The 25,308-nt window shown below is 39.4% G+C and overlaps 1 protein-coding gene across 6 annotated transcripts in view; it reads right to left on the reverse strand.

The window, feature by feature from the left end:
• Myo5a (myosin VA) overlaps positions 1–25,308 on the reverse strand; it is a 155,787-nt gene that overhangs the window by 94,083 nt on the left and 36,396 nt on the right. For all 6 annotated transcript variants that reach the window (XM_037210948.1, XM_037210949.1, XM_028865129.2 and 3 more), the window contains exons 2-5: positions 18,018–18,128; positions 12,467–12,638; positions 10,315–10,459; positions 3,692–3,848 (exon numbers count right to left, since the gene is read on the reverse strand). In XM_037210948.1, the coding sequence (XP_037066843.1) occupies positions 3,692–3,848; positions 10,315–10,459; positions 12,467–12,638; positions 18,018–18,128 (585 nt within the window). The remainder of the gene's footprint in view (positions 1–3,691; positions 3,849–10,314; positions 10,460–12,466; positions 12,639–18,017; positions 18,129–25,308) is intronic.

A 25,308-nucleotide genomic window follows, 5' to 3' on the forward strand; every position in this document is an offset into this window, starting at 1 on the left:
GTCTGTTGTCATATCTCCCTTTCTATATCTAATTTTATTAATTTGGATTTGTGCTCTCTTTACTTAATTTGGATGAAGGTTTGTTAAGCTTGTTAATCTTTTCCAAGGAACAATCATCATTTTATTGATTCTTTGTATTATTTTTCTTCATTTCTCTTTTATTAATTTCAGCCCTGATTTTGATTATCTCTTCCTGACTACTCTTTTGGGAATTATTTGTTCTTGTTTTTCCAAGGCTTTCAAGTGTGTCCTTAAATTATTAATTTGAGATCTCTCATGTTTTTGATGCAGACACTAGGTGATATAATCTTTCCTTTTGGAAAGTTATTTCAATTTTCCTATATTTGTTTAGGTTTGCTTTGTTCTAATATGTGATTGATTTTGGAGAAAATTCCATGAGCTGCTGAGAAGAATATGTATTCTTTACTGTTTAGGTGGAATATTCAGTAGATATCTGTTAGGCTCATTTGATTTATGATATCAATTTGACTCGAGTTTCCTGGCTTAGTTGTTCTGTTCTCAGTATATTGGTGAGAGTAGAAATCACTCACTATTATCACTAGGTTGTGGTCAGTCTGTGGTTTTATATCAAACAGTGTTTCCTTTATAAAACTGAATACCTCCATGTTTGGTGCATATATGTTTAGGTTTTTAATTTGAGACAAGATTTTGCTATGTAGCCCTGGCTAGTTTATAACTCACTGTTTAGCCCAGGCTGAACTCCAACTCATGTTGATCCCTTTGCCTTAACTTCCTAAGAGCTGAAATTATAGATATGAGCCATCAAAATTGTTATTTATTTATTTATTGATTATAGTTTTTCAAGACAGGGTTTCTCTGTATAGCTTTGGCACCTTTCCTGGAACTTACTCTGTAGCCCAAGCTGGCCTCAAACTCACAGAGGTCCACTTGCCTCTGCCTCCCGAGTGCTAGGATTAAAGGCATGCGCCACCGCTGCCGCTGCCACCACTGCCGCTGCCACCGCCACCACCTGGCTTTTTTTTTTTTTTTTTTTTTTGAGACAAGGGCTATGTAGTCCAGATTGGCCTCACACTCACCATGTAGCCAAGACTCACCTTCAGCTCCTGGCCCTCTTGCCTCTACTTCCTAAATGCTGGGATTACAGGTGGTATGCCACTACTTCTGCCTCCCACATTCTATTTTAGTCTTTTAAATTAAAACAACCTGTTTGCAGTTGCTAAAAATTCTCTACTTTAAAAAAAAAATTCATTTATTTTTATTTTATGTGTACATGCAACACATGTGTGCCTGGTGCCAGAGAAGAACTGAAAAGGGTGTTATATTCTTTGGAATTGGAGTTTGAGGTGCTTGTAAACCACTATGGGGGGCTGGGAACCAAATCCAGACCCTCCGCAAGAACACAAAATACTCTCATTGCTTCTGCCTCGGTCTCCAAGAGCTTGGATCACAGTAATGAGGCACCATGCCTGGAAAGAGCAGCGCGGACTCTGAGTGATCTCTCCAGGCTGGGAAATTCTCTACTTTTTGTATATGGTATTGGGAACCGAACCCAGGGACTTGTAATGAAGCTGTCTACTGCTGAACTACACCCCTCAACAGTCCTTTGTCAAGGGAACTCTTCATCTAAATGCAAATAAGTAAACAGTAATACAGAAAGAGAACCTTTATCTTTTTTTTCTTGCTCATCTCAGCAAACAAGGTAAACTCTTAATTGCATTTTATTTTTTAAAAAAAAAGTGTTTGTGTCCATTTTAAAATTTTAATATCATTCCTACTAACAAAACTCAAATTTACTGTAAACCATGACAACAAAACAACACAGCTGTTTTTTGAAAGAGGTAGAAAACTGCTTTTGACATTATTTTTAAAAGGTCATTGGGACATATTCCCAAAACAAACTCAAATTCTAGTTTTGGATGATTTAGCCTAAAAGACCTGGGATTTCCTAAAGCTCTGATAATCAAGATTTTAGGATATTCCAAAATTAGGAACTAGGATGTCTTAGGGCTCTGTCAAATACTAGGAATCTGTTGCACTGGGGAAAAAATGGATAAAAGCCTAAAATAAGCCCTGTTGGTTTTGAACTCAAGTTAAAAACTGGCTCCACAAAATGTATGGCTCCTATATTATCATCAGTAGCATCCACTACAATATACAGAGCTAAATCCTTTCAAAACCTTAATTTTAGATTTTACTACTTTCCTGTGGCACAGCCACCTGCTCCTTCCTGCTGATGTTATAACAGAAACTTCCTCCTCCTTCCTGCAGCACACCTAGCTTTGGAAGCCTCTCCACTTCCTCAGAGTATCTTGTGTAGGCCATCCAGGAATGGGAGTCCTGCTGCTCTAAGGGGCAGCCATGTAGACACAGGTCACAGCATCCGTTTTAGAGATGTTACACACAGCACTGCAAACCAGGCACAATTACCTCTTGTCAGTTTACTGCAAAAACCACTTGTACCAAGGCGCATCAGGTCAATTTTAGTTCCATCTGTGTTTGGCTGATAACGAGAACTTGACAGGAAAAAGACAGGGATAAAATCATGCCCATGTGAATTTTTACATGAAGGGTTTGTTTCTGCCTGTCCTGATTTCTCTCCATTTAATGAAATCTATTTTTCTCATTTTTCACAAAGCTATAACCTCCCTGAAGTACTAGTAATAAGAAATTCTCTTCCAGCTACAAATCTTTAAACATCAAATTGTCATACATCCAATCCCCTTGTTTTTGGCACAGGCATTTCTACCTTGTATGTGGCCTTGACTTTGGCTTAGTTTGGTTTTTCTAAGGCAGAGTCTCATGAGCCTCCAGCTCATGGTGGTCTTCCTCCCTTAAGCCTCCCCAATGCTGGGTATCAGGCATAAATCATCATACCCATCTGACTTTTGAAGGTACATTATCTTTTCATAGTATTTCCTTTCTCAAGAATTTATAATTTTGAATTTCTTTACTAAGACATACCTATATAATACATTTGTTTTTCTTTTTTGTTTTTTTTGTTTTTTTTTTTTGAGACAGGGTTTCTCTGTGTAGCCCTGGCTGTCCTGGAACTAGCTCTGTAGACCAGGCTGGCCTCAAACTCACAGAGATCCACCTGCCTCTTCCTCCAAAGTACTGGGATTAAAAGTACCCACCACAACTGCCTGGAAACAGTTTTATTTTTTTCTAAAAGTAAAAAATACTCATGTGATTAGGGTTTATGTATGTAATTCAGATTTGGGAAAAAATTAAAATTTGTAGCTAAAGAGGTTGAACTAAGCACAGAAAATGTATCATGGGTAAAAGGATACAGAACTCACTCTTGCTTGAGTGAGAGCAAATCCTGTTTTGGAAGGAGTATAAACAAGTACTCAGGACTGGGAGGAAATGAGTAACTTTACCTCTGTACAAGGAACAATAGATATGAAGAAGTGCTGCCTGGTATTATAGGCAGAATTCTTTATGAAAGTTAAAAGGAAACATTATGGAGTAATGAAGATTCCTCTACATCTAGGGTTTACTCAAAACACCCAACTTCAGAATTTTCACTTTTCCTAGATCTCTTACTAATAGACAGAAAATAATTCCCTTAGTTTTAGTGGATGGAAACCTTAGACTTTATGTCATGTACTACAGTAATCAAGTGTTGAGACATGTACTACAGTAATCAAGTTTTCAGCTCCTTTCTTAATCAGAGACTATAGAAAAAGGTCGAGAGTGTTGCTCTTACCTCCATGATGGGGTTGGAGGCCAAGACCTTTTCCTCAACATTGGCCTCACTGGCAGAACCACTTACAGTTGCAAAGTATCGCATGGCATACTTAGCTGAGACTGTCTTTCCTGCGCCCGACTCTCCACTTACAATGATGGACTGATTTCGTTCATCCCTATAAAACAAATAAGCGTGACTGCCAGTGCATCTACTTCTAAATCCAACGACTTACGTGCCTTTCTCCCCATGAGGCAGAGTGAGTTTCTGCTAGTTCATATATACGACAAGGTAGAAGCAAATATATTTATTTGAAACATATAAACATATTTGAAACAAATAAATTTATTTATTTGAAATATATTAAAAAAACATAGTACTTATTAATAAGAATGACTACCTATAAACAAGACAGAAAAGAAGGATATACCATTAACTTACGAGAATTATATAACTAAGAACAACTCTGTATTACAGGCATTCTGAATTTTCCATGTGTGTATCTTACAGTATTTTATTCATGGACATTTTCATTGGCATTTTATAATATTGTCAGCTATCATAGAATAAAAGAGGAATATTCTTTGGATCCACAACAGAAGAATTTAGGGGGGAAAAGTTCTTCATTAAAGTTGTATAAAATCATTTGAAATATTTCAAATCTATCTGCTAATGATCTGTGAAGTAGACTCTCCCATAAGCTCCTGTTCCTACCAATCACTCATAGTACCAGGTAAGAATCCATTTTGTTGGCTAATTTCATTTAAAAAATGCCATCACATTCATGGCTAAAGATACAGTAATAGAATACCACTATTATGTTTTGTTGTGTGTGAAGATGAAGCCTAAGTTGCAATGGAGACCCCAGGATGTTGGAGATGTCAGACCAGGAGGCACTGATTATGGAGAGATGCATGCAGAGAATGGAGTGACCACAAAAGAGAGCTATATGCACACTGTGGGTGGTAGAGCTGGAAGGGCTGGAAGGGTGGAGCTACCCCAGCCTTTGGAACCATGTTAGACACGGAGCTGCAGAATTTGGTATTTTTCCTGCTGAGTTTTAGTCTTGCTTTGTTCTGACCATTCCTTATTATGCCCCCATTCTTACCTGCCGCAATGGAGATTTTCATTCTGTGCCATTATATACTGGAAGTATGTAATTTGGTTTTTTTAATGTATATACATATTTATATATATACATATACATATGTGTGTATGTATGTATGTGTGTATATATATAGTTATATATATAGTTATAGTTATAGTTATAGTTATGTTTTTGTTTTTCAAGACAAAGTTTCTCTGTGTAGTTTTGGAACCTGTCCTGGAATGCACTCTGTAGACCAGACTGGCCTGGAATTTACAGAGAACCACCTGGCTCTGCCTCCCGAGTGCTGGGATTAAAGGTGTGCGCCACTGCCACCTGGCTTGTTTTGTATTTTATAAGAGCTTGTAGTTAAGAAATGGCTTTGCACTCGGGAGGCAGAGGCAGGCGGATCTCTGTGAGTTCGAGGCCAGTCTGGGCTACCAAGTGAGTTCCAGGAAAGGCGCAAAGCTACACAGAGAAACCCTGTCTCGAAAAACCAAAAAAAAAAAGAAAGAAATGGCTTTGAATCTCAAATGAGACTTGGACTTGGAATTTTTAAACAGTGTGGGGACTGCCAAATACTATGGTAACTTTAGAATTTGACTGATTACATTTTAACATCATGAGATAGCCATGAGCCAAGGGGACAAGAAATGAAAGGTTATGGTTTTAAAGTCATGTGTTTGGTGTCAAACTGACAATGGGTAAAGCTGTGATGTTTAAACTGGATTGTTAAATTGATCAGATTTAGAATCCCTGGTTATGTCTGTGAAGAACTATCTAGACTTGGTTAATTGAGTAAATTCTACCACAAGTGTGGCAATACAATTCCAGGGGCTGGGGTCCTGAATGAAAATGAGCTGATCATCAGCATTTATCTCTGTTTCCTGGCTGGTGATGCAAAGTGGTTTCTTTCTAGACCTTAGAGTGTAAGCCAAACAATCCCTTCCTTCCTCAAATTGCTTTTGTCACGTGCCTTGCTACAGCAACGATCAAAGTACCTGATGCAGCCGAGCAGTGGAGGCAGAACCAGGCGGATCCCTGTGAGTTCCGAGGCCAGCCTGGGCTATAGAGATCAGGACAGGCACCAAAACTACACAGAGAAACCCTGTCTTGGAAAACCAAAAAAAAAAAAAAAAAAAAAAAAAAACTGACGCAGAGAGGAAACTTTTTTATATTTTAGTCCATATTCACTTGGGTCCCTTGTTTCTGGGCCATGCTGACTCACAGCACAGAACAAGAAGCAAAAGCAAAGCTGCTCTCCTCATGGCAGCCAGGGAGCAGACAAAACAGACGGGGAAGGGGTGAGAAAAAAAACCTTGAAAGACATATTCCCAGCAGTCTATTTCCTTCAGCCAGGTTGTACTTCATAATAGCAGATTCAGCTTGGAACTCATCAATGGATTAACTCACTGAAGAAGTTAGTGCATTTATTATCCAATTGCCTTTCAATAACAGTACCAAATCTTCAGCACACAAACCTTTGAACCATTGTATACTAATATTATAACATAGGGCATATACACATGTGGTACAAAACCTAACTTAGGATGTACTGACTGAAAGTCATAAAGCATCTGTATAAGACCATCCTTATAAGGTAGCATGCATTACACCACGCCCATTATATAACGAGGATACTTGGCACCACATGGTAGCTGAGTCACCATTGTTAACAGGAGAGATTTCATCATCCATAAGAGTAATTTTCCACTTAGCCAATGAACCTCAGGATACTGGAGCATTCAGAAACCACATAACTAAATGAAAGAAGGGATGGCCTAAGAAAGGCCTGGTCATAACAAAGTCAGAAGTAATAAAAGCAGGTGACACGTCTGAATGGATGGAAGAAGACTGAAGAGATGATGCTTCGCAAAGATGAAAGGAAGAGCTTGAATCTGAATTCAAGTGCTTCTGCATTTATCAGCTGATATAATTTTAAACCCCGGAAGAGAAGGACAGACACTCTCTTGTCCTCTTTGGAGAAAACAACAGAGGAGTTAGTTTGACTAAAGTTGGTGACTGGATGCCAACAGCGGGTGGTCACAGCCTAACTGCAGGGGTCTGGGGAGGTCTCTAGACTCCCTCTGCTTTGCTATATCGCTCCTTAGCATGGTCTGTCCTTCACTAGGAAGAAGAAAAATGCCCATGCATTAATTCTATCATACATAACAATAACAAATACATTTCACACAACACTGTACTATCAAGCTAGACCACTTGTGGAACTGTTCCATCTTATAGTTGAGTAAACAGAGATCCTGAGATTTAAGTTCTGTGATTACTAGGAGAGAAGCAATTAGTACAAACAGCTTTAAAAAAAAAAAAACTATATCCAGGTTAATTAGACAGTACTAACTTTTTTTTTTTTCAATAAAAACCACAAATGAAACTTAGGAACATTGCTCTGTATGACTCACAAAGGACAGGAAATATATAAAATTAAGATAATACCCCACCACATGGCTATAAGAAAACAAAGCTAAATTTTGATGTTTTAATGAAACTAATACTGTAATATTGGTAAAGGTGGGGTGGCTCAGAAGGTGAAGTCAGTTGGCTAGCTACTAAGTCTGATGAACTGAGCTCCATCCTTGAAATTCACATGGAGAGAGAACTGACTCCCGTAAGTTTTCCTCTATGCTCACACACACACACACACACACACACACACACACAATAACACACCACACCACACCCAAATAAATAGTTTTAAGATGAGAAAAGACAAGTAAGAATGTGAGAAAAGGAATACAAGAAGAAAAACAGACACTGAACTCTATTCGCCTTTTCTCCTCTAGAAGTTAACAGGGCCACTAAAAGTAAGAGTGTGACAATATGTCACAAGGGCACTGTCCTGTAAGGAGCATGTTTAGAATGGAGATGGGGCCTGATCATTCTAAGTAAAACACCTATAACAGGGCTATCACGGTGGCTGTACAGGTAAAGGCACTTGCCACCAGACCCTTTTCTGGCCTCCTCATGTACTGTACCAGCATGGACCACACACATACATGCAGGTAAAATACCCATACACATGCAATAAAGAAATAAGCTAAGATGCTACCTCCCACCCCCACCACGTACACGTGACCCACTCTTCCTCCTGTAACTTCTTCATCTCTAGAAAGGGAACTGCTCACTTTCCAGCTCTCAGAACTAATCCTGTTGTCATCCTGACTCCCACTTCTCTCTTACCCTGCATCAGCCAGTTTTCCCCAGTTCCATCTTAAAAATATATCCAGAACCTATTTCTTCTCACCATCCTCATTAATATTCTCAACTAAACTGTCCTTTCTCACTCAGCTCCCACCTCATCTCCTGACTTCTACCCCAACTTGCTGTGTTTGCTACTGTAAAGCTACTCTGCTGTGATTTCAGAGTGTAGAAAGGAGCACACCTAGTAAAATGAAGTCCTGCTTACGCTTCCCTCTGGTGCAGGAGCTGTCCACTCGCTGTTTCTCTGTTTCTCTCAGTCTAGTGCTGTCGGCAACATTGTGAGTGTAGGTTGTAAATATGGACACTCCTACCTCCTTCATGATGGTTCCTAAGTAGAGCTTTGTTCTCACCAGTTTATGCTGACACAGATCAGGAAGGTTAATATCACTATAATCAATCGTCCTAGTGACAGCTGACAAACCTGAGCCTTATTTACTTTTATTCTGTTCCAGGCTTTGTTTGTGGGGTGGGACTTTTATCTAGTTCGCTGCTACATCATGTCCAGGACAGTGGTTGGTTTTCGGATTGTGATTATGAAATTTCTGTCAATAATGATGAATGTATCTTTCCTAAAGATGTGAGGGGTTTGTAGGAACAGTGGTGATGGGAAACACAAGATTCATATCTGGGAAAGATGGCATGTTTATTTGGTAAGAGAAAAAAAGGTAAGAAAATGATTCCCGACTAAGCCAAAGCAAATACTCTGCTTGGTGACTGTATTAGATTTTGTGGGTGCAGATTTATTAATATAAGTGATAAATATTCTAACTAACTGAAGCATATTTTCAAACTATAAGAGAAAACTAGGCAAAAAAAAAAAAAAAAAAAAACAACAACCAACAACCTTCAGTTAAGAAATTGTACTGAATGACTCATGGGGAATATCATGTGGGATGAGGAGAATGCCAGGAAGCAAGCTGAATCTACTGACATTTGAGGGTTGCCACAATGAGGAAAGAACCATGCTTTCAGATCTAAGAACAGCATTGGGGCTGAGGATAGGCTTAGCATATGCAAAGCTCTTGCTTTGATCCCCTGAGTCAAAGAAAGTATTTCTGAGAAGTCGTATAATTCTTGAAGTATTATGAAATTCTTCAGAGATCAATGCTAGAGTCTAGCAGTCCACAGGACTTCCTCTCTGACCCAGGGGTCTCAGGCTGCACTGAGTGGTCAGCACTGCACTTCTAGAACTAGAAAAATCAAGTACTGGATGTCACTGCCAGCCTAGAGGAGGATGCACTGACAGATGGAACTTTCTCAATGTTAAGCTTTAAACGTTGGATAATCATTACCATTTTATAGTATTTATCAGGCATAATGTAGCATATTATATACTGTTAATTCACTTAGTAATTTTATATTCAATATGCTAATATTTTAGTGTCAGACTAATTGAATTTGAAAGATGATCTTCCTATTGATGAGACCTTAGAAAAATTATACAACTTCTCTGAGCCTCAGTTTTACCACTTGTAAAATGAAGTTTTAATGTAATATGAAATTTAATAACAACACCAAACTCAAAAAGTTGTGAAGATAAATTTTGTTAGTAAATTGAAAGTATACAGTTAACTTTAGCTGTTATTATTATTATTAAAATGTACTATTATTATTATTAAAACTTCAATGGGCTCTTTCATTGAAATAATTCTAAAATTATGTCATTCTTTGGCCCAAGAATGTATATTGGTTGCAAAAGCAAAAATAAAAGTCTCTATAATGTTAGCTTCTTTTCTATACTATAAACTGCTTTGGAGGTTTCCCACGGCATATCTTACCAAGTTCCTCCTTCTAAGCAGAAGAAATTTGTTAACTTATTTATGTACCCACCCTTTCACATTACAACATGTCATTTATTTTATTTCCCAGTCTCTGCCCTCAAAGGTTCAGGCTCTGTGGGTGATGGGAGACATTTTGCAGATGTTCTGTATACACACACATATTTTTAATTGCTACAAACAGATAATTTCCTTTGCCAGCTCCTACGTCTTTTAGTTATCTGGTCCTTGCTGAGAGACATTAGAGAAGTCACCTCTTACTAAGGTCACTACTAAACTCTGACGCTCTCACCTTACAACACACCACTTGTCCTTGCTTTGTCACAGGCACATGATGAGATTCTGAAGGCAACTTAAAAACAAGCTATACGATCTGTTTATAAATGGGAGAGGTTAATATTTAATTAAACAGTCCGGACAGTCTGAGACAAATTGGCCAAAGGTACTTAGGCAATAACTATTTACAAGTCTTCATTCTTTATAAATTTTCATAACACAGCAAAGAATAAATTACTTTATTTAACAAGAGCCATGAAATGATGATAGAAGTTCCTACCAACCTTGCCATTTGCTTATAAGCCTCTTCAGCTACTGCAAAGATGTGAGGATCCATGTCACCCATGTTCTGGCCACTGTATGCATTAATAATGTCTTCTCCATAAATAGGTAGCTGTTCATAGGGATTTATAGCTACTAGGACTATTCCTGGGGGAGAAGGGGGAGAAAGAAAATGAAATCAATGACACCCCAATGGGCACATCAAACTTGGTAAAGTAAGGCAGCACAAAACCTTGTTTCAATTTAGTTCACATTAAACTAATGAATTGCTCAAAGATTAAAATACACCACAGTCTTTGGCATTCTAAATTATTATACATAGTCCTAACTAATCTGGACTAGATTGTTTAAAATAACGTGACTTGGATAGGGATGGAGCTCAGAGCAGAGGTCTTGTCAATCATTTGGAAAGCTCTGGGTTTTATCTCCATTGCGGGGGGGGGGGGGGGGAGTAATAATGTCTTAAGCAATTTAAATATTTTCATACTTAGTTAAAACAAATTGGGGGCTGAAGAGATGGCTCAGGGGGTAAAGATCACTGCTCTTGCAGAGGACCTGAGTTCAGTTCCCAGCACCCCTGTCAGGCAGCTCACAACTGCCTGTGACTCCAACTCCTAGCAATCAGACCCTCTTCTAGACTTTGCAAGTACCCAAATGCATGTACACACATACACACACACACACACACACACACACACACACACACACACTCCCTATACATACAAACAATAAAATAAAAATTTTAAAAGCTCATTTCTAGAAATTTATCCAGTGCAGTAATGAGAGATTCATTCAAAGGGTTTTCTTTTAGAAGGACATCAAACTGGTAGTCATACAGTGAAAACAGAAATAAACTATATATATATATATATATATATATATATATATATATATATATATATATAAAATCATTGTGATTCTACATGAGCATTTTTCCACACCACAAAACACATGCTTCTGAAGAACATTAAATGTCATAGAAAGTGGAGATAGGTTGAGGATCAGAAGTTCAAGGTTATCCTCAGCTACATAATGAGTACCAAAACAGTCTGGGCTATATGAGTCTCAAAAGAAAAAAAATCATAGAAAAATATGACATATGTGCAAAAAAGTAAATTGAGGGCCTGGAGAGACAGCTGAGAGGTTTGGAGCACTGCTATTGCAGAGGACCTGGGTTTGGTTCCCAGCACTACCTGGGGGTTCATAACCATCCATAACTCCAGTTCCAGGGTACCTAATACTCTCTTCGGACCTCCACAGGCACCTGATACACTACACATGTGGTATACATACATACAGACAGACAAAACACTCCTACACATAAAATAAAACAAGTCTAAAAATATAAATTGAAGGAAAATAAGGAAAATATTTAAATAGGGACAAAGAAAGGTTATCATTAAGAATATATGAGACATAAATTCTCCTGAGAGGAAAAATGGCTGTGCCTGCTTAAACAGTTAACAGTGAAGACAAGATAAACATGACATGGGTCAGCAAGCCAACGAACACATGGGAATGAATGAACACCAGATCTGGACCTCTGAAGAAGCATGATTAGTAAGATAGAGGGATGGTCACGAGGGAGAAGAGCCAGAGAAGTGGGAGGAAATAAATACGAACAAAGTAGAGTGGAGAAAAACAAAGACAGATGGGCCGGGAGAACTGAGGCCGTGCACACATGTTCAAGCTTCACTTGTGAGAAAGCTGTCATGAGCTGGGCTGCTGACAGCTAACACTGCGGGAAGGAGACAGGCTCGCCACAATGTGTCTGTCCTGGTGTCTAGGTGAGGCTAAAGGCAGCGCTGACCCTGCACCTGCACCAAATGCCAGTCTGGGGACATCTACCCTTCATGGAGCGGGTTTTCACAAGAGGAAAGAACAGGTGACTTCAGCACTGATTCTGAAGTGACTGGGAGGGGAGGGTCCCAAAGATGGACCTGTTCTTTTTATGTTGAGTGAAATCGTGTAAATTCACAAATAACTTTATTTGGCATGAAATGTAACTAGCTAGTGAATACTGGTTACCTTTCTGGTAACTTTGAAGAGATTTTTGTATGTATAAAAAATTCAACCAAGCTGGTTTTCCCTGTGTGCACTCCCGTCACTCCATCCTCCAAAGGAAAGCTTGCGGCTCATCAGCAAAGCACTTACCACAATATGTATAAATGAGTTTGGAATCGATGAAGCGAACTCGGAGATTATGTAGCACAGCGGGCTCATGAAGATAGCTGAGGGCTGTGAGATCATTTTCACCTACAAGTATGTCAGGGTTCCGTAAGTGAGGCAGCTCCTTGGTCTTTGGGTCTAGACGGTATTCCAAATCCTGAGGACAGAGGATGGAACAGCTATGTCAATAAAGATGAACATGAAACAGACCTATGCACTTGATTATTTCCTTTTTCTGATTTGCCTCTTGGCTTTTGTATGTATTTGTTTCCTGTCATTTTTCCATTATCAAAAAAACTGGTAAAAATAGCAAACAATAAAGAGTGGCTTTTTCATCAGACATAAATATGTGTAAATAATTTAAGGTTTTATTTTCATATTTAATTATGCACTTGTGTGTAGTGTATAAGGATATATGTGTGTACATGATGCAGCTGTCCAGAGTCTAGAGAGGACATTTGATTTCCTGGAATTGGAATTACAGGCATGAGCTGCCCAATGCAGGTGCAGGAAACCAATCTCTGGTCCTCTGGAAGAGCAATACATACTTTTAACACTGAGCCATCTCTCCAGACCCACTGTAATAATTTTTTGTTAATATAGTTAAAGAAGTCAGAGCCTAGAGATTTTAACCCCAAAATTTTAACCATTAGATGAGTTCTCATCTCCCTCTTCACTCCACGTATGGGGAGAGGTCAAGAGCTCAGCTCTGGAGTCAGACTGACCTAGGTTCAAACCCTTAACTTCCATGTGGCTTTGTGTGCACTATTTAAACTAAAGCTTTCATTTGTAAGATGGTTTAACAAAAATAGCTCAAAAAGTTGTGGCAAAAATTAAAGAAGCAATGCTTGGCACGCTCTATGACCCCCTAAGAGCCCCAAGAATCCTCTGAAATTATGCGTCACACTGTGTGTACATATTTGGGAACAATAATGCATACTTTTCATTAGATGTTACTGAGGTTCCTGGACCCAAACATTAAGAAGTACCATGTGGGCTGGTAAGATGGCTCAGTAGGTAAAGGTTTTTGCAGTTAACCTGATGACCTGAGTTTGATCCCCACATAGTGAAAGGAAAGCAACTCCTGAAGTTGTCCTCGGACCGTCATATGCACACATCATGGCAGGAATGCATATGTGCCTACATACGTGAATATGCACACTAAATGTCAAAATAAGTTTAAGAAGTACTCTGCATTATAAAATCATAGGCATATGGGACTTTTTGACAACGCCAATTACGGAAGCTGCCACTCTACTATATATTAAGGACAAATAGCATAGGACAGATGACAAGGGAGAAAAGTAAGTTCAGTTATAATGGAACCTGCTGGTTTGTCACTACTGAAGATGTACAGAGGTCAAATGTTCCACCAGGTATGAACGGAGTACAGCACAGGAAAGGCATGACGCTTTGTGCCTTCCCCTCTGTGTGTTGTCCTTTTCTGTGGCTGACTGCTCACTGCGCTGACTGCCAGTCTACAACTGTTTCCTCACTGTTCCAGTCCGGGTCCTCTAAATTCCCCTCACTACATTCTGCTTGCCTGCTCACCTACAATGCAATGTTTGGGGTCAGGAACCTCATTTACCTTTTCTGTTTATGTCTAAATAGTGTGAAAATATGGGCTGATAGCAAGCCCTGGAGGATGTGGGGTTTTAGAAATGCTCGTGATCATCATGGTTTGATAACACAATTCATCACATGACTCCAGAACAGCAGAAGGACATCCCAGAATGTTCTTCTCAGTCTTCATGGGAGGATGGGGCAGTTGTTTGGTCAATGTGGGAAGAAAATGGAACTGGATATTAGAAAAGACACTAACAAGGCCAGGGTCATCTATAACATATTTATGAAACTTTCTTCTTGGAATGGGTACAATCTGCTTCTCTGAAATGACTAGTCATTATCAAATAAATATGCATTTCTAATATTGCAAAGATCATGTTTTTTCCTATTGTATTCTAGGACATAAAATACTGTATTTCCTAAAAAAAGACATTGGTTAGTTGTAGGGAGACTTTGGCTATTTTTATTTACTTATACCCTGTTCTAAGAATTACTCCTCCTCCACTTCCTCCTCCTCTTTTTCTTTGGTTTTGGTTTTGGTTTCTCTGTGTAGTTTTGGTGCCTGTCCTGGATCTCTCTCTGTAGACCAGGCTGGCCTCGAACTCACAGCAATCCACCTGGCTCTGCCTCCTGAGTGCTGGGATTAAAGGTGTGCGCCACCACTGCCCAGCTTGTTTTTGTTTTTGAAACACAGGATCTCAGGTATCCTAGGCTGGCCCTAAGTAGTTCAGGATAACTCACAAACTTCTGGTTCTCCACTCTACTTCCCAAGTACTGGGACTACAGTGTGCTTGACTATATACCAGGCTGATGCCTTGCTTTTGTTAATTACATTGACTTCAGGCAAATCTATCTGATGCCTCTGAACCCTAGTTTCCTTATTTGGCAAACAATAACAATATCACCTAACAACCCATAGAGCTGTGAACTGACATTAGAATATATAGCCCAGCAGATTGAACAGAGTGTCTAATACTACGAAGCAGATGAGTAATAAATGTTGGATGTTGTAATTCTGTAGTTTGACATTCAGGGCTTTCTTAATTTAGTCTAATTCTCTACCAAGTCTCCTTGTCTCAGCTATGTTTTCCTGAAATCCATGTTTACGGTGCCTTCTCTGAAACACAAACTACACTATTTGATTTTTAAACACTGTAATTGCTCCTCATACACTAGTGAAGTACAAGAGTTTTATCAAAAATACAAAGTACCCTGTGGTATTTTTTTTTTTTTTACTATTAATTATGAAAGCTTGGCCTTAGCTTGGGCTTTTCCCCAAGTAGTTCTTAAATTAACTTGTTTTTATTAATCTTTATTCCGCCACGTGGCTCAGTTACCTCTCCTCTGTACCATACATCTACTTCTTCAGTGTCTCACTGGGATCCCCCTGCCCGAGTTCCTCTCTTTGCCTGGAAGTCCTACCTAGTCTCTCCTGCCCAGCTATTGGCCATTAGCTCTTTTTGTTGTTGTTTGTTTTGTTTTGTTTTGTTTTTTCAAGACAGGGTTTCTCTGTGTAACTTTGGTGCCTGTCCTGGATCTCGCTCTGTAGACCAGGCTGGCCTTGAACTCACAGCAACTCGCCTGGCTCTGCCTCCTGAGTGCTGGGATTAAAGGCCACCACTGCCCGGCTGTCATTAGTTCTTTATTAAACCAAGCACACTGACACATCTTTATACGGCATAAATAAATATTCCACAACATTTCCCCCTTTTTGTCTAAATAAAAAGGAGAGGGTTTAACTCTAACACAGTGAACTATATATAAAAAGAACAATTATCAGGTAGGAATTACACTCGCACTGTCCAGTCCATTTGGTTTTGGTTTGCATGTCACCCTCACTTCACATCCTAACAACACAGCTTATTCTCTACTATGTATGTCTTCCCAGGCTATGGCCACACTTTCCAGGGTGACTATGTATGTCTTCCCAGTCAATGGCCACGCTTTTCAGGGTGACTATGTATGTCTTCCCAGTCAATGGCCATGTGCTGTGGGATGGTCTGTATGTTAAACTGCTCTGATTGGTCAATAAATAAAACACTGACTGGCCAGTGGCCAGGCAGGAAGTATAGGCGGGACTAACAGAGAGGAGAATTGAGGGAACAGGAAGGCAGAAGGAGTCACTGCCAGCCGCCACCATGACAAGAAGCATGTGAAGACACCAGTAAGCCACGAGCCACGTGGCAAGGTATAGATTTATAGAAATGGATTAATTTAAGCTATAAGAACAGTTAGCAAGAAGCCTGCCACGGCCATACAGTTTGTAAGCAATATAAGTCTCTGTGTTTACTTGGTTGGATCTGAGCGGCTGTGGGACTGGCAGGTGACAAAGATTTGTCCTGACTGTGGGCACGGCAGGAAAACTCTAGTTACAGCCATGCTTTCCAGGGTAACTATGTATCTCTTTCCAGTCAATGGCCATGCTTTCCAGGGTGACTATGTATGTCTTCCCAGGCTATAGCCAGTTTCCAGGGTGACTATGTATGTCTTCCCAGTCAATGGCCACAGTTTCCAGGGTGACTATGTATGTCTTCCCAGTCAATGGCCACACTTTCCAGGGTGACTATGTATGTCTTCCCAGTCAATGGCCATGCTTTCCAGGGTGACTATGTATGTGTTCCCAGTCAATGGCCACAGTTTCCAGGGTGACTATGTATGTCTTCCCAGCCAATGGCCACAGTTTCCAGGGTGACTATGTATGTCTTCCCAGTCTATGGCCATGCTTTCCAGGGTGACTATGTATGTCTTCCCAGTCAATGGCCACGCTTTCCAGGGTGCCTGAAATGAAATGTCACCTGTGCACATCCTTCATTTAGTGTTTACTTGACTCACTAGCTCCCTCTGATCATACATTCCTCTGACCTATTTTTTATTTTGTTTGTATTATATCTTGTGCCATACTATTGCAAGTGTGCTCATCTCTTACCTGGAAATGATGTCAAAAACCATGCCTTTTGACAGTTCTTAGCATAGTTATGGTAGCTAATAGCAGTTACCTTAATATGCATTTGTTGAATGAAAACACATACCTTTCTAAATATCCACCCCATGGGTTGGGGGTTATTAACTCAAGGAAGAGCAACTTAGCATATTCCTTGGGCTACACCACTGAGGAATATGACTCCCCATCCCTAGAAACCATTTACTATCTGTAACTCTTCAGGGAGGGGGTGGGGCCTTATAAAATCTTTTTCCATCATGCTGTAATATTTTTAGACCTAGTCCTGTGCAAGCAGCCGCTGCTATGAGTTCAAGGTGCAATAGCCATGTCATGTCAGGAAAACAGCATTTCATAGAAACCCTATCCTAACATCCTCCAGCTCTTACATTCTTTCTCTCTTCTCTTTTGTAATGTTCTTTGAGCCTTGGACAGGGTAATATAGATCCCCACATAGGGCTGAGCGCTCAACACTGGCACTGTAAATTCTTTAAAGAAAATGAATGTCACAAAGTTCTGTTTATGAAAAAGTGTGACATATCCTGTCAAGTGCTTTGGAACCAAGATGAGTTCACTCACTCAGAATGCAGCCAGTCAGAGGCACGGCTGCTTGTAAGGCCTTCTGGTGACTAGCAAAATGCTTCATATACAACAGCTCCTTAGTAACTATTTCCAAAATACCAAATCTTAGACTGGCACTTAGTTAATATGAAATAAGCGCAATGCTGTCCTAAACATAATATAAAGATATGCACAGTCATATCTTTAGTATTAAAATTAGATATTAAGGCAAATTTGATAATCAAATTTGATAAATGTAGAAGCTAAAATGATGCTGTTTTAAAGCATGTTTTGTTTTCACTGTCCTCTATGTAGAGTACAGAAAAAGTATCATTTTTATCAAAATAGTAAATAACAATTTTAGAGTAATCCAACATTTACAGTACAGGGATTAAGCGAATTATAGTAAGATTTTTCTCTTCTACCCTCCAGATCTTCAGGCTAAACACAAAATGAAGGTAAAGTCCATACCTGCCCTTCCTCAAGGTGAAGCAGGAGCACTTTATCTCCAGGCTTATAATCTTTCAGCAACTCTGCTGACTTCCATACTTCCTCAGGATCAGGTATCCAAACCCTGGCAAACTAGAAGACAAAAAGGAAAAAATTTAAGCTAGCAAAAATCAGTCACCTAACAATCATATATATAACATGCCATATTACAACTTTACTTATAATTAATTTATTGAAAAGGCATCTTAAGCAAGGTATAGTGGTGCATGTCTACAATCCAGCACTGGAAGGAGAAAGGAGGGTCAGAAATTCAAGGTCGATCTTAGCTATATATTAAGACCTGGAACTCTGTTTCAAAAACAAAACAAAACAATAAAAAAAAGACTCTGGGCTGTATGAAATTTGCATTTTGTTTGTTAGTTTGTTTGAGACAGCATTTTATTACATAGTCTAGCTTGGCCTTGACCTCACAGTCCTCCTGCTTACGCCTGCTGAGTATTGTGATTACAGGTATATAACATGCCTGCCATGACACTTACTTTTAAAATTAGAAAAGTAGGTTAGCCCCAGTACTGCTACTGTTCCCAAAGTATATAAATAATATGCTCTGAAAAAAATAACTAAAATTAAAACCTGGCTTTTCTTTATATAGTAAATGTAATTTGGGGTAAAAATTTACATATAATGTCTATTTTCAAAGTTCTAGGATGGTAATTCGACAGCACAGTCATCTCTCTATGGTAGCATTTGCAATCTAATTCTTTCATTGTGGTTTCATCATCTGCAAAGCCTTGGTGACTTCCCAGACACCCTTCAAGAACCATTCTAGTGGGGAGGTAAGAAATAAGCGTGTGGCCTTAAGCCACAGGTGACTTATAGACTGTATATCTACAATTTTCTTTGAAAAATTTTGATGCTTATTTTAAAAGTTGAAGAAAACATTGTTATTTGAAATTTTGCACACATTATTTTATGAAGATTAACGGAACTGGTATTTGGCTAGCAATACACTTGGCTCAAGTAGCCTCAATATCATGAAAATCTGTGATAATCACCACAAAGTCCTAAGACTATAGCCTCAACTAGTTGTTCTCTGGATCTAAGCCAGACAGGTAATTTTGAGAAAAAGTACAATATATATTAATATGCATGAATCCTACTAACACCACAGTGAAGCAGCATGTAATGTCTGCTTGGACTCTCCAAGAAGGAATTGCCCTTTAAAATATAAGTACAGTTGTCTCAGTTGTTATCCAAGCTAGTGGGAACTCATGAACTTTAGACCAACAGCTGTGAAGCTTGCATGGGACTGGTATAGACCCTCTGTATAAGTGAGACAGTTGTGCAGCTTGGCCTGTTTAAGGGGCCCCTGGCAGTGGAATCAGGATCTATCCCTGTGCATAGCTGGCTTTTTGGAGCCCATTACCTATGGTGGAACATGTTGCACAGCCTTGAAGCAGGTGGGAGGGGCTTGGGCCTGCCTCAGCTGAATGTACCAGGCTTTCCTGACTCCCTATGGGAGGACTTACCTTTTGCGGGGAGGATGTGGGGGGGGGCGTTGAGCTGGTAGGGGGAAGGCTGGGGAAGAGTGGGAGAAGGGATGAGAGGGGGATCCGTGGTTGTTAAGTAAAATGAATAAAAAATTTCTTAATAAAGAAAAAAAAAAGAAGTACTAAGAAAAAAGAAAAGGAAAGAAACTATGAGTCCTGGGCTGTGAAGAAGGTACAGAGGTCGAGTGCTTGCCACTAAGCCCCAGGATATCAATTCAATCCCTGGGACTCATGTGGTAGAATGAGAGAAGTGATTCCTGCAAATTGTCCTGACTGCCACGTGGCATGAGCTTCCCCTGACACCCAACACACACATACACACACACACACACACACACACACACACACACACACACACACACACACACCCCACAGAGGAAATTAAGAAAAAAATAGTCTTAAGTTCTAATGTTGGGTTTTATGAATAGATCATAATGTAGGACAAGCTAGATCCAATTGGCTGAGGGAGACATTGATATAGGCCAAACTAAATCTCTTCTCTGACCTGTACTTATATTCTCATTTTATGTAAAACCATCTCTAGATCCTCTTCCTTCCCTCCCTCCCTCCCTCCCTCCCTTTCATCCTTCTTTCCAGTAATGGCAGTACTGAAGACTGAACCAATGCTAAGTAAACACTATCACTTACCTGCATCCTTAGTTCCCAAACCCCTTTTCAGTTGGAAACAGGGTCTCACTAAGAAGGCTTAACTTGCTATGTAAATAAGGCAGGCCTTAAATTTATGATCCTCCTGCTGTGCCAACCAAGCCATCAGAACTACAGGTGTGCACCATCATGCTCAGCTAGACTTGAATTATATATGTGTGTATAGGTGCACATGTACGTGCATGTATGTGGAAGTATGGAAGTCAAGAGTCGATGTTAGGTATCTTCCTCTATTGCTTTCCACCTTTTTGCTTAGAGACATGGTCTGTAGCTGAACTTGGAGCTCACCAATTCATCAAAACTAAACAGCCAGCAAACTTCGGGGATCTGCCTGTCTTTGCCTCCCTAGAGCTAGGATTACAGGCATGTACTAATGGTCTAGCTTTTTATGTCCATGCTGGAGACCTGAACTTGGGTCCTTGTGTTTATATGACAAGCACTTTACCAACTACGCCATCTCCCTGGCCCTGGGTTTCATTGTCAGTAGTAAACAACATATAATCTACTTGGGTTTCGAGCTGAAATGACATCTGGATTTAGGTGTACACCATGTAGAGCTATTTCCAGAGTAGCTGTGATGTGGCAATAGTGTAAGTTCTGCAAACCTGTATCAACAGCACTCCCTAGTAAAAGAGCAATGTAAATGATCTAGTGATAAACTTAAAGGTGGGGAAAGAGAATAAAAAGGCTGTGGGTGACGGAAAGCAGAGGCGATCTAAGCCTCCAGAGAGCCTAAAGGAAATGTCTTTGTACTGACAGATTTCTAAACCTTCCTTTTGAGAAACTACTATGACATAATGTAGTACTTTCAAAACAAAAAAACAGCCGGGCGGTGGTGGTGCACGCCTTTAATCCCAGCACTCGGGAGGCAGAGCCAGGCGGATCTCTGTGAGTTCGAGGCCAGCCTGGGCTACCAAGTGAGTCCCAGGAAAGGCACAAAGCTACACAGAGAAACCCTGTCTCGAAAAATCAAAAAAAAAAAACAAACCAAAAAAACAAACAAAAAACACCCATTGCTCATGGCTGTGATGTTTAGAAAGCTAGGTGTAGTGGTGTACTCAAGTAACCCGAGTTCTTGAGAAACTGAGGAATGAGGATTGATTAAGGTTAAGATCATCTTGGGCTACATAGTGAATTTCAGGCCAGTAAGGACAACAACATGAAATTCAGTCTCAAAAAAAAAAAAAAAGAAGACAGAAACAAAATAGAAAATAGTATATTTTATATAGATTAAAACTCACTCAATTTTTTCATTTTTCTTTTATGATTATGGAATCATAAAAACTTAATGTGAACAATTTGCAAAGGAAAGAGTACTGAAATTTTTAGTATGACAGAGTATGATGTTAGAGCTATATTATACTATATTATATTACATTGGTATATTATATCATATTGGAATTATAAGTTCTAATCCAACTACCATATTTGCCTTAGCCTTTACTTCAGACAACTATAACATAGAGATGACAGCAACAGCAGTCTCTGTCTTAAGGGTTATACACACAGAAGCTTTGTAAAAGTATAATAAAAAGTATTAACAATGTTCAGGACAGGTAAGGTTGCTAATTTTTCTCCTTAGGAAGTGATTTGTAATGTCATATATCAAAAATGTTTAGTGAAATTTGTTTTATAACTTTTTCTCTGGTACACAGTCTATAAACTGAGAAATAAAATTAAAAATCACTAATTCGACAAGAATTTCTATGTAACTTTTCTGGTTGTTTGAATGAGAACCGCCCCAGAGGTTCACATGTTTGAATACTTGGTTCCCAGTTGGTGGAACTGTTTGGGAAAGGTGAGGAGGTGTGGTCTTGTTGGAGGAACTGTGTCACTAGGGGTGGACTTTGAGGTGTGAAAAGACTTATGCCATTACCAGTGTGCTGTGTTGTGCTTGTGGATCAAGATGTGAGCTCTCAGCTGCCGTTCCAGCCCCCTTCCACCATGCCTTCATGCCTTCCACCATAGACTCTCACTCTAGGAACCCGATTAAGCACGTTTATAAATTGTTGTGGTCATGGTGTTTTATCACAGCAATGGAAAAGCATCTATTACATGTTCCACCTCTTACTTTACAAAGTTAATATTTTGTATTTTTCTCTAAAATGATCTACTAGCTCCAGAAAAGAAAAACAAAATAAAACAACCCATGAACATTTGACATTCAAAATCATGAAATTACCTACTACCTTGACAGATGAAAACAGAAAACCTCAATGAACCGGGTAAGCTTGTAGAGGAATGACTGGCCTTGCCTAACTAGGAGGAGACTTTAAAGAAGTACCTGTGCATTAACAGCTCATATTTCCACAGAGCTTTGCAATGAGGACTTGTCAAAAGCTGCATTTCTCAGAGCATGGTAATAATGCATTCATACAATTAGATGGCTAACGCCCTCACCTGCACATGAGACAAGATATTTATACAGGCTTCTCTAATAATCAACTTCTCTTACCTTACTGCTACCTCTTAAGAAAGCATCCAGGGAGAAACAGCTATGAATCCTGTATATTCTTACAATTGCCTCCTTGTGCTTCTTCTCCATAGTAGTGAGAACCCAACTTTCATCCTAACATGTTTCCGTTACTTCTCACATTACCTTCTACTCCTTCCCCAGGACCCAATGCAAATACACACAGAAATCCCAAGCAACAGGACTAAACCCATTCACTTATATCCAGCACATGGATCAAGGGACACAAGGCAAAAAGAGAAGGCCTCTAGATCACAGGGAAAACCTCCAATGGGACAGAGCAGTGAGTACCCAGCATCCATCAGAAATAGGACAGATACATGCTGTGGATCAATCTACCTCCTATATTAGACTATATACTCCTTCAATGTCATCTTCGAATCCCTTGAATGTTGACAAAGCAACTTGGACCAGTTGTTGGGTAGCACACATGTTGATTTTATTTAAGATCAAAGGACGAAAGATGAAAAGGCTTGGATGAGAAGAAGCAAAGGTAAACTTTAAAGGTTTAACTTGGGGTTCTCCATGGAGCCACCTTATGGTGTAAGGTCACAAGCATGTTTGAGATGGGACATGAGTAAAGTACTTCAATAGAGAAATTCATAAAGCAAGAAGGTAAACAATGATATGAACTGTAGGAGAGTTAAAACAAGGGTTTGGGATTTGAAATACATACTATGAATACAGCAAAACAACAACAAAAAGTTCACTATAGATATGCAAAAGATGAAGGAATGAGTAAAAGCTCAAAATAGATCAAATTAAAATATAGACACTGGGTGCTGGGCAGTGGTGGCGCACGCCTTTAATCCCAGCACTAACTAGGGAGGCAGAGGCAGGTGGATCTCTGAGTTTGAGGCAAGCCTGGTCTACATAGTGAGTTCCAGGACAGCCAGGGCTATATGGAGATACCATGTCTCAAAAAGAACACACACCCATACACACCCACACCCACACCCCCCCCACACACACACCCACACACACACACGAGTTGGGTTGAGTGACACAGTCCTTGCCTATCATGAATACATCGTGTGTTCAATCCCCAGTACTGTAAAATAAATAAATATTTTTTTAACGTAAACACATCAGAATTATAATAACTGGATCTACTTGAATTGAAATAACTAAGGTTGAAGTAAGAAATGAGAGGAAGGATAAAATGAGATAGACTAAACTTTGTAATATGCAAAATCTGAGAAGATAATGTTAGCACAGATTTAAGTTGCATAATATAGCATGCAAGGAAAATAAAAGCCTTCTGTAATTTTCACAATACCACTTAATTGGCCTCCCTGGCAGTGATGAAGTAATTCTGACAGTCTAATGGAAGTGCACTGGAAAGGCAGGTTCCAGAACATGCTTGCCCAGGTATGGATGTGAGAGGGGCACTAGACCATGCTACTGTGTGCAGCATAACCCTTACGCCTTCTAGGGAGATACATCCCTTCCTGTTTAAGGAGGCACCAGTCATCTTTTGTTTCCTGCCATAATGACAATACTGAAAAGAGCCTTGATTAGTACAAATGACTCACTGAAGTTGTGCTAACTTGCATTTTGTCAGTCAATGAAGTCAGAAATAGGGACACCAAAAGCAGCTGTGTTTCTGATGCCTCAGACATTCAGGAACAAAATCAACAGCATTAGCAAGAACCAGCCAACCCTTGAAACCCAACAAACCTTACCCACATGATCCTCTCTTTCCCTCTAAATTCCTTCATACACTATTCAATTCACATAGTCTATGAGCATCTTTCCTACAGTCCACATTAAATTATTAACATCTGAATAATTCAATTTGTGTTGGTGTATTCACCCAATCTGAATGTTTGTGAAATGATTTTGTACCATTTTAAAAAGTCTGGTGCAAGTAAGTGTGTGTGTGTGTGTGTGTGTGTGTGTGTGTGTATGTGTCTGTCCCCATGCATGTGTATATGTCCCTCTGACACATGAGCTGAGGAGAAAGATCATCAACACCCTTCTTTGAACCTGACACATTAATGACATTTTACATGGCTACTAACAATTATGGAATGTCTACGGTGAAATATTCAGGTACTATTACTCTAAAATGTATACAATGGGCTTTCTAAAGTAAAGGGGAAACAACTAAAGAAACTAGGAAATCTTAAAAAAAATGTTACACTTAATAATTGTGTATTTAATTTAAAAACTTTGAGTTATCTCATACAAATAAGAGAAGATATGTGTATGTACATATATATGTATTTATATTTGTGTATATATGTGTACTTATTATATAATTAACTATATATATATATATATGTTAAACAAAAGAGTGATCCAATGAATTCTCATACAGCCGTCATTTAGGTTTAGAAGCAGAATATCAGTGATTGTACTGAATCCTTCAACAAAGTAGTTGCTTCAGCACATTACCCCCTATTGCACGCCACTATCCTCCAGTTATGCCGGGTTTGTTGTACTCTGAGGGCCTTGCCCGCTCACATGTCTCTGCCTTTGCTTTATCTGTTTCCTCCGTTGGATCACCATTTCTCTATCTCCAACCAGTAGAACACTATTTGTCCTTGCTATCTGTCCCCATGCCATCTTCTCCCAGAAGCCTTTCCTTCCCTGTCATCTGGCACTCCATTCTCAATGT

Source organism: Peromyscus leucopus, chromosome 14 (genome assembly GCF_004664715.2).
Source record: "Peromyscus leucopus breed LL Stock chromosome 14, UCI_PerLeu_2.1, whole genome shotgun sequence".
Lineage (NCBI taxonomy): Eukaryota > Metazoa > Chordata > Mammalia > Rodentia > Cricetidae > Peromyscus > Peromyscus leucopus.